At 35.1% G+C, this 10,830-nt stretch overlaps 1 protein-coding gene across 3 annotated transcripts in view; it reads left to right on the top strand.

Moving 5' to 3' along the window:
* The window catches only part of Cep162 (centrosomal protein 162), a 71,189-nt gene extending 61,166 nt beyond the window's left edge, over positions 1-10,023 (top strand). For all 3 annotated transcript variants that reach the window (XM_010631160.2, XM_033763373.1, XM_010631161.2), the window contains 4 exons: positions 2,337-2,478; positions 4,236-4,334; positions 7,990-8,124; positions 9,147-10,023. In XM_010631160.2, the coding sequence (XP_010629462.1) occupies positions 2,337-2,478; positions 4,236-4,334; positions 7,990-8,124; positions 9,147-9,353 (583 nt within the window). In that variant the 3' untranslated portion in view covers positions 9,354-10,023. The remainder of the gene's footprint in view (positions 1-2,336; positions 2,479-4,235; positions 4,335-7,989; positions 8,125-9,146) is intronic.
* Positions 10,024-10,830: the final 807 nt, after the last annotated feature.

Genomic DNA, 10,830 nt, shown 5'->3' with positions numbered 1-10,830 from the left:
ATATATATACATACACATACATACACACACACACATACACGTTTTCATATCCATGCCCCCATGCCCTCCAGGACTCCTAACTTCTGTAAATATCAAGACTCAATTTGTCTGCCTAGCATCTTAAGTACCATCGTTATTCTAATAGTATTCTATGAGGTGTGATCAAAAAAGAGTGTTTTAAGGTTTTTTTAATTCATTATGATAAAAGATACATTGTCCATCCATCTCCCGTAAAGCATTCCCCGTTTCTTCAGACACATTATTCCACCCTTCTTTCCTCTTTCTGAAGCACTTCTAGTGAGTCTTAATTATGCTGTGTTAGGTAGATGATGACAACTCAGTAATGAACACCAAAGGTCTGAATTTGGGGGTTCTGAGTGGGACCTCCTTCAGTAACTCCAAAGCAGAGTCAGAGTCCAGTTCATTGAGCTGAGTCTTTTATGGATAGGTTATTGTGGGTGAGGTGATGTGAAGAGGAGGGCAAGTGACGGAGGGAAGATTGCTTAGTACATGTCTGTAGCAACAGCCACTGCAACGTAGCAGCGTAGCTGGTATGCACATCTTTGCAGAATAGCCATTGTTCCCAGGCTCAGGCAGGGGCTGTAGGCTAGGAAAAGTCTGTGGTGTTTTTGGAGCTCAGGAACTTGGGTGGCTGGGGGTTGGGCAGGTGAGGGTCCGACCTATCATGCTTCTGTGGCTGCTTTGATGTCCTGAATTTTTCAAAATGTTCACTTTGACTGGGGAAGAGCCAGAAGTTGAACAGTGCCAGATCTGGTGAATAAGGTGGATGAGAACACTCTAACGTGTTTTGCAGCCTGCCTTTCCTTTAAATGGCACTTGGCAGCAGCATTCACCTTACTGTATTTTTAACATGAAAGAGAACTTCCAGATCTGCTCCAGAAATTGGCAAGAATGATGGGATAAATGTGTTCAAAGACGAGAGGGAGTATTTTGAGGGAGATTAATAGTAATGTGTCTCTCTCGCGCGATAATTTTTTTTTTAATTTAAAAGTTCATGGTATATTTTGATCACCTAATCTGCCACATTTCTTATGCCTTTGCTCGTTGATTTGTGTTTCAAGTCCTACCTCCTCCACAAAACATTTCTTGTAGCTTCCCAGGAAATTGCCTGCTCCTGCCCCCAACTCCTACACAACTTACAGTGTGTACCAGGAAAATGTTAATCATGCACAGCTTTGTGGTTCCTTGAGAAGTGATGTTCAGTTATATCTTTGCATCTCCACAGAAACCCTAGAAGTGCTTATTGGTGAACTCACCCCTGGCAGTGATTGAGCCATCATGACAACCATGCTGCTGCAAACTGAAACCTTATTTCTGCATTCCTGAAGCTAATTAGGGAGAATCACATTCTTTTCTAGAAATAATTTCAAATCTAGATTTTTCCTAAATTTCCTATATTTCCCTGTATATAATTTAAAATGTTCTTTTATTGTCAGTCTGTTTCTCAGATAGCTTTAAACCTGAGAACTAAACTTTCCCAGTCCCAGATTTAGGCTTTGTATTATAGTTTACTTCATTTAAGTTTTATGCTTTTTCTAGAACTCTAACCATACTGTTTCCATGGAGAAATATTCATATATTGAAATAAGTATGTGATAAACTTGTCTGTAATTTATAAATTGCTATATTGTATGTATCAATGGTGATCATAATTTTTCCATTTATGAAACTGCCTCAGAATGCAAAACTTTGTCAGAGACAAATGAATAGTCTCACATTTACCGTTCAAATTAAATCAGATTCCCTTATATCCTGAGAATTACCATAAAGATTTTCTTATACTCACAACATAACAACTAGCCCTAGAGTCATATTTGTGCACCAAACATTGGTAAATGCTGCCTAGACTCAAAGCATTGAAGATTGAATAGCTGTGATTATGCAAACAAGAATCTGAGCAAGAAACCTGGATTTATATTAAAAGAAAAAGCACTTTCCTTTAAATTCAAGTGAATATTTTGAAGCTTTAGATTTCCTCAGAGAATATAGGCTCAGACTTTTTGAAGTCTAACTCTGCTTGAAATGAACCCCAGCTCTGCAATATACTGATCTAGGACCCCAGATGTTTCACTTTTTCTAACCTAAAATTTTCCCTTATAAAATCAAGTAGATTTTTATAAGTATGTAGATGAAATGGTTGTAGGAAAACCATCGTTGTTAATGTATAAAGGCCCTGGCATGATACAGTTAATATGGATACCCTCTCTCCCTTTGTTTCTTCGTGTCCAGGCTTCTTACACTAGTTTTGTGCTATCTCCGAGTTAGAGGTTGAAAAGGCACTGTTGTGTGTGAATTTCCTTCTTTTTGTTCTGTAGGGTCAAGGAAGACACTGCAGCACACATTGCATCCCTCAAAGCATCCCATCAGAGGGAAGTAGAGAAACTCCTTTGCCAAAATGCAGTTGAAAATTCTTCTTCCAAAGTAGCTGAACTGAATCGTAAAATAACAACTCAAGAGGTAGCTCCCAAATGTGTCTTGATCTTTCTTTGGCTTTAATATACATTTTATGCCTAGTAACAGAACATTAATTTGGAAATAGTTTAACTTCACTTTTTCAGACTGATGGTAGAAATAGGAAATTATTTTTAGCTTGTGTTTTTTATAGGAAGCTATATATTGCCATATATTTAATGTTTCTACTTTAAAATTATGCTTCAAATGAGTATTTTTAGTCCCTAGCCCTCTCCTTTTAAATACTTGCAACAGATAAGGTTGAGGTACATGTGTAGAATGATTGTGACTTTAGTACTTGAATGTGGAACCACCTCCCTCCCCACCAAGGCCCAAATGACAGGGACTAATTTAACTATCAGGCATTCTTTCTGCCTGCTACTTTTTATTTATTAACCAAATGATTATTCAGGTCTATAGAAATCATGTTTGGGAACTAAAATAATGAACAGATAGATATGCATAGTGCTAGCCCTTATGAAACAGTCTTCTAAGAATTATGACAAAGAATGCTGAAAAGTTACCAGCATTTTCTTGAATAAATGTATCTTCCTTTTTAGGTAACAGTTATATCTACTTGGAATATCCAAAAATATCCACTGTACAGTCCATCTTCTCTGATGTTAGTAGGTTTAAAAAAGAGCATTACAATAGAACTTTTGTCTGCAGCTTACTTAGAAATGATACATCCAAAAAAAAGAAAATGAGTTAAGATGTTAGCAGTTGGGGAATCAAGTTGAATATGTGAATTTTATTTTTTCTCTTCATCCTTTCTATAGCTTTTAATCTTAATAAAACGAGCATTAGGGAAAAACTTAAAGAAATAATTGTCTTACTATGATGTATTCCACCTATAATTAGTTCATGCCATCTTAATTAAAAACTAAAGGGGCTGGGGATTTAGCTCAGTAGCACCACGCCTGCCTTTCCAAGCACAAGGTCCTGAGTTTGATCCCCAGTATGGTAAAAAATAAAATAAAATAAAAAATAAAAAATAAATCCCTCAATTGAAGTAGCTTAAATATGGACTTACTATTAAATACTAAGAAATTATTATAAATTTTCTTAGGTATAAAATTGTTACTGTGATTATTATAAGGATATGTCTGTTGTAATATTTAGAGGGTAAACTGTATTGAAGTCTGCAATTTAATTTCATGTGGCTCAGAAACAGTAATTTAGTGAGAAGTGTTTAAAGTGCCTTTCAAAAATAGTAATCCATACAGCCATGCAGATAATTTTTCTAGCTCTTTGCTCCCTTAGAAGGTATCAGACGGTAGGTGTAAGCATTGTATCGTATGACTCTGTAGTATGAAACAATCTAGGAGAAACGGGAACAGTAATGTTATAATACCATAGTGTCATAAATATGTTATTTCCCAGAGTTATAAATGTAATAGTGTGAAACTATGAGATAAATGGAAGTCAGTGTGGTCTGGTCATTTAGAGTGGGAGTACTGCATCAGAGATGATACACATTTTTCATTTCTTAATGGAAATATTTCCATATTTTTTCTTTGTCTAAAAATAACTGACATTTCACAAATTTTAGAAGGCTTATTATATTTAGTTAATGGCTTTTAAATAAAAACTGTCATCCTACCTAATCACAAAGATAATATTGTCCACTTTCCTCTAAATGCTTAGAATTTATATTTATGTTCAAAGATTTTTTTTTTCAACCACAAGTTGACTTTCTTAAATGTTTCAGGCTGTGTTCAAGGGAGAACCTTATTAACGCAGTATTTCTGACAATATTCTAGGTCCTTATAAAACATTTCCAAAGTCAAGTTAATGAGCTGCAGGGTAAGCAAGAGTCTCTTGCAGTTTCTCAAGTTCGAGAAGAAATCCTACAGAAAGAGGTAAGAAGTACAAATTTTTCTTAGGCATTTCAATCATATATTTATATATAAAATATTTAACTTAAATATACACATAGACATAACCTGAAAGTATCTGTCATGCATCAAGAAAATATTAGTAACTTATTAAAGTTCTCCCTAAATGAAGTTCAGATATCACTAAATTGTTTGTGTTTGCTCTTGACATTTTGTGTACAGTAGAGAAATGGGTTGATAGATATTTGGTTCTTTAATTTTTTTGTTTTTAAGCAGTAAAATTGTATATCAGCCATTTCTGTGCTAAGAGAAAAGACAGTTTTTTTCCTCACCTTCAGATTAAGACAGATTAAGAAGAGAAAAAAAGTTGATTAACATGTACGGCACACGATGCAGGAGAAACCTCACTGCGAAATAAGTCAGAGCAGTGGCAGAGAACTCTAGAGTGGTAGCTTTGGAGATTTGGATGAGAAGTTACAAAGAGGCCCTTCAAAGTCAGATCTATATAGTGATTGAAGTAGAGGTGTTTTGTGGGAGGAAAAAAAAAAGATTAATGGTTGTAACACTCTATAACCAGTTTCTAAATCAGGGAGAGCAATCAGTCAAGAAGACCTTTGCTTGGTTTCTAGTACCTTTTGCAGGTTGAATAGCTAGTGTTCAGATTAACCCTCACAGGAAAATGGATACAACGGTTGGAGAAGTGAGTTGTTTTGATGATTCTCTGTAGTTTATACCAAGTCATTCAGCTTCTTAGGGCTTGAGGAAAAGGGAAGTGTTAATTTTTAATGATTCTAAACCATAAGGGTAAAAGTTGATGATACTAGTTTGATAAATTACAATCTGATATTACAGGAAAATAGAATTCAGGATCCAGGCCAGATGGTAGGTGAAAAACAAAACCTCAAAGATGATGAGAAGGATTAGAATCTAACATCCACAAGGTTGTCATAATTTTCTACTGAAGAAAGTATTTTTTTTCCTCTCTACATCACTCCCATTTATGTCAAAAATAGTCCTATGACTAAATTGTTTCCAAAAAATCGTCTGGTCTTAGGAAACTTGCCTTAATTATCCACACAAATGCATATATAAAAGGATATAATTGCCTACATAGGCTCTTTTTAAATCTGCTTTGCTGAAACCGTTAAGAAACAATCTCAAACTGTTCCTTTAAAAGGCTCGCTAGGCTAGAAAGACAAACCATCAGATTCTGCTTTTAATACCAGGTGTGAACTCCCTGAGCCCATGTCAGATTTATTTCCTGGTTGCTGGCTTTTACACAAGTAACCTGATCCTGACTATCTGGCTGAGCGATTTTTGTAAATCTTTCAGGGAAAGGGAAGTTAAATTAGGCAGCTGAGCATTAATTGGCTTTTCCAGGGAAGCTGGAAAAGTTTTACAAGTTAGAGGAATTTATTGAAGGGGTGAGGCCAGATCTTGAAGTAGGCTCAAATCAGGGATCCAGAGATCCAGAAGATCTTTGCAGGATCCAAGTGAGGGAATTTGGAAGCAAAGAGGAGTATTGAGGGGGTAGGAAAAAAAAAATTTATAACAGGTGTGTATTTTAATTTTGATCTTAAATCAGACTTGTAATTTGGTGTTTTCTCTTTGTTAATCTTATTAAGGGAACCTGTAAGATGAGCCTTGACACTCATTTATGTTCTCCTTTAATATTTATCTTCTCATAATAACAAGAGGACATTTATTTATAATAAGAGCTCTCAAAAAGTTATCTTTTCAGATAGAAAATCCCAAATTTTAAAAGTACATTTATTTTAATGAGACTCTAGATGAATAAACTACATACTGGTTTTAAGCCATAAAAAAGGCTTAAATAAGGATGTGACATGACAGACTTCCTCAGAAAACCTGCAGAAGATGCAGTCTCAAAATGTAAAGTTTGTCCCAAAAATAGCTAAGAAAGCAGAGACTTTACTGTACAGATAATAACAACAGTGTCTCAGATCTCCTACAGAATGTGTGATGATCCAGTCACAGACCTAATCTGTTGTAATGACACTGAGCAGGCACTACTAGGAGAGGACTTTGCCAGCCCTAACCAAGCAGCAAAGTCCCCTGTGGATTGTGTGACCCTTTGACTTCCCTTAGATCTAACACAAAAAGACAGTACTGCTTGTCACTGGAACCTCAGGTCCTTTCAAAAAAAGTATACAGAAATTTAAAAAGTATTTAATTTGAACATTCTGAGTATACATATAGCACCATTGTCTTTCAGTAACTGTGATTTAGTTGTGTTCTAAATAATTCTTAAGTTATCATCTTAACACAGGTTTCCATGCCTGGTTCCACAGCATGTTTTATAAGGTACCTCTGAGCTTTCTCCGAAACAAAGTCTGCTTTTCTTTGGTGGCTGATGATATCATTGGGGATTTTCCACCTTTAACATACTTAAGTTGTCTTTGATTGTTTTTCACTTCGCTTTTTTCCCCAACTAATTTAGGTAAGGTGTGATTTTTTTTAAGAAGTATTATTGTTACTAGATAATATTTCCCCATAAAACATGATTAAATTTATTAATTTAATCAACTTGCATTTTCCTGTGTATTACTGCCTTTTGATGTTAACAGCAAAATCTGACTGATGAAATTTCTTTTAGGATCATTATATAGTATAAAGAAGCAATTAATTGTCTTACTAAACCTTAAAATAAATTCCTGCAAATCCCCTCCATTTTACTCCAAGGTGCTAATTACCATTTGTGGACTGTGCTATGAAAATGGAGGTTCTGCACTAGACTATAACCTTCCTGAGGACAAGGACTGTCTTGTCTCTGCATACACAGGTCCTAAGGCACCAGCCAACACAGAACTCAGTACTTCATTATCTCTCCTTTATATTCATACCTTTATTTTTGGAATAAGTTCCTAAAAATTGTAAAGTGATAAGGGCCATAAGAGAGTTACAAATAAAATTATGGTGTGTTGATAAAAGAAATACATATTCATTGAACTCTTTCTTTGCATCAGTCACTCTTGTTGGGTGCTTTAGCACATTTATGACAGGGCAGTAATTCATATGTCTTGCTGCTGAGCAATTTGAACCACTAGTGGTCCATGCATGACTGTCCATCACATGGCTTGTACCGCTGGTGGTACAAAAAGACCTAATCACTTTTATCAATCTTTTTACTAAGAAAATGAATAAAAAGCCACCTGATAGAACAGTCATGAGTGTACCACTAGTGGTTCAAGTGAGCAAGAACATGTATTCTTTTAAATCCTAAAAGTAATCACCTTATTACAGATACCTTGTATCTAAGCTAATCCTATCAAAGAGCCCAACTTCAGGTTGAGCCTCATAACCAGATAGGTTATGTGGGAATGAGAAGTTGTGGTCCACCTGGAGCTTCTTAGAATGTGAGATGAACTTTGGAGACAGGACAAACATTTACTTCCTATACATGGGGAATTGAAACTATTAATTACTAAAAAAAAATCCAAGATGCCACTTATCTAGAAAAATTTTATACAAATATTTATTTTTAAGATTGCCTATTTAAAAAGAACTATCTCAGGCCAGGGATGTAGCTCAGTGGCACTGCACCTGCCTTGCAAGCCCAAGGTCCTGAGTTCGATCCCCAGTACCTCAAAAAGAAAAAACAAATACAAAGAACTATCTTCTTGTGATCTTAGTTTTTCATTTCATACTTCAATTTTAGATTACAAAACTATTAGAAGAATTGAGAGAAGCCAAAGAAAACCATACACCAGAGATGAAACATTTCATGGGCTTAGAAAAGAAAATCAAACAGATGGAAATAAGACATAAGCAGAGAGAGCAGGAACTTCAGCAGGTAAAGTAGATCACATGTACATATTCCATAATTCTTCACTTTAAGTACCATTAATTTGCTATAGTTTTGACCTGCTTACCAGGTTTCTTCTGAAAGTGTTCCCATTTTATTTAAATCTTGTTAAAAATAATAATAGCATTTAAGGGAAGATAAGATTTTTAACTCAAATGTTTGCAAATGAATTTGCCTTATATGTGGAGGGAGAAAAAATTTGTATCATATTCTTATTCATAGGTGCCTAAGTTTTACATCTTACCCTGGGAGCAGGGCTTTAAAAACAGGTTTCCATGTTGTAAGTCATTTCAACAAATGTGTGTAAGAGAATTTAATATTGAAATATGATAATCAAAATACTAATGCTTAGCACTAGTAATATGTTTACCACAATTGTAAACATTATCTCCTATTTTAAACTTCTACTGATAAGGACATGATCTGTTTTTAGGTACTTGCATTGGTGCTAATAGTTAGCTTTGCTTTGACAGCGTATTAGTCTGTTCAAGCTGCCATAACAAAATATCGTAGACTAGTTGGTTAAAGCAATGAAAACTTAATTTTTCATAGTTCTGGAGACCAAATAGTAGTCAAATTGGTTCCTGGTAGGGGCTACCTTCCTGGCTTGCACTTGGCAGTCTTCTCTTTATATTCTCACATAGCACACCAAGGGCGAGCAGAAAAGGTGAAGTTCTCTTACATCTTTTCACATGAGGACATTAGTCCTATCCGATCAGGACTCCATCCATATGATCTTATTTAAACTTATTTCCTTACTCCACACCAATGGTTAGGGCTTCAATGTATGAATTTTTAGAAGTCATATTCAGTCTACAACAGTGTGGATTTAATACCTTTTCAAGACAGAAAATACTATAAACAGGCAGAACTTTATGGTTAACCTGAGTTCTGCAGATAAACCCAGGTGTACTTCTCAGCTTTGTCCCATCTCAGCTCTTTGAGACTGTTAAATATTCTTCATTCCCACTATGAACTGTATCAGCAGTGTGTAATTTTTGTATTTGCAGATAATACAACAGACATACCAAGTAGTAGAAACTGAGCAAAACAAAGAAATTGAGAAGTGGAAAAGACTGGCACAGTTAAAGAATCATGAGCTGGACAAGTTCCGCACAGAATTAGACTCAATATTAGATGTTCTTCGGGAGCTGCACCGGCAGGGAGTAGTTGTGCCAGTTGCTTTTGCAGGTGAAGTGAATGCACCAGAATTTTAGTAGAAATGCAGACTTCAGGTGACCTTGTTTGAAGGCCTGAAGATGGATAAAATTGTACCACTTTCAGGACAGATTTTAAAAAGTGAGTTCCAGTATGCTGCCAAAAGGAAACGACACAAACACCACCATTTCAGAATAAATTGCCCTTAACCAACAAGGAAAATAAAAAGGCATCCTGATGTATTTTATTGAAGATCATTAACTAGTCACATTTAAAGTGATTTATGGACAGGTTCCTTAATGTCAGATGATTATAACCTTGTAAGATTTATTGTAAAAGGTCTTACCTGTATGCTGAAAATGGAAGAAAATTGCACATACTCCACCACATTATTTTTAAACAAATGTGTATTCTTAATTTTCTGTGAGATAGAAAAGCAGCTACTCTTTCTTAGGAAGCTGGGTAGAGGAATGTGAGCACAGTGGCATGGACAAACTGATCCACTGTCAGTGAGTTCGAGAGCTTTCTCTCAATAATTTAGATGAGAATTCTATACTTCCATAATGGTAGACAGTGGATTCTCCTGTGTTCTAGTTTTCCACCCCTTCTTCTAGGTGACTCTTTTTTGTACTTGATACAAAGTGAAAAGTATAGGGAAATTTGATTTATCCACTGTTCTAATCTTTTAGGCTACAGTACGTAAATGTTGGCCCAAATTTTTTTATAACTTTAAAATTAAAAACAATACAGTAATTTTTACCCTTTCCATTAAAAAAATCAATTAAAAAAATACAAATATGCATGAGTAGCTGCTTTATTTTACAATTCCCATTTCTAAAAGCCAATAGGGAAATATATACAATAGCCAGTTTGTTTTCAAATGTTTTAGCCCAGGAGTTTAATAGAAATATAATGGAACCCACATCTGATTTTTTTTAAATTGATAGTAGGTCCATTTTAAAAAATATAAAAATGATGTTCAGGTGTGGTGGTACTCGCTTGTAATCCCAGCACTTGGGAGGCTGAGGCAGGAGGATCGCTGTGAGGTCGAGACCAGCCTGGGCTACATAGTGAGTTCCAGGTCAGTGTCAACTACGTAGTAAGACCCTGTCTCAAAAAAAAAAAAAGATAAAAATGAAAAAGTGCGAATCTCAATTTTATATTTTCTTGAGTCTTCAGAATATGATTTACATTTATAGCACATCTCAACTTGGATTAGCCACATTCCAAGTGCTCAATGACTATATACCAGTAAGTGCAATTCTAGGGTAATAATTACAAAGTAAAGTACTATACAAAAGACAGGAAAATTAAATCTTAGTGGAATTGTGGGCAGCGGATATGAGACACAGAAGTTGTTAAATGTAAGGAATGTAATTATTGTCTTAATACCCACCATTTTTAAGGTACCTTTTCTAAGAGGATAGTAAAAGCATTGTGGTTTGCTATTTTTAATGTGAAAACATTTTAATTTATAATATAATTTATTTGGATTATTTTTATGTGCTTTTGTCTATCTTTTTATTTGCAAGCCTA

Source organism: Fukomys damarensis, unplaced genomic scaffold (assembly GCF_012274545.1).
Source record: "Fukomys damarensis isolate Sample0158 unplaced genomic scaffold, DMR_v1.0_HiC HiC_scaffold_14, whole genome shotgun sequence".
NCBI classification, from domain to species: Eukaryota; Metazoa; Chordata; class Mammalia; order Rodentia; family Bathyergidae; genus Fukomys; species Fukomys damarensis.
This window is presented reverse-complemented; position numbering and strand designations above follow the sequence as displayed.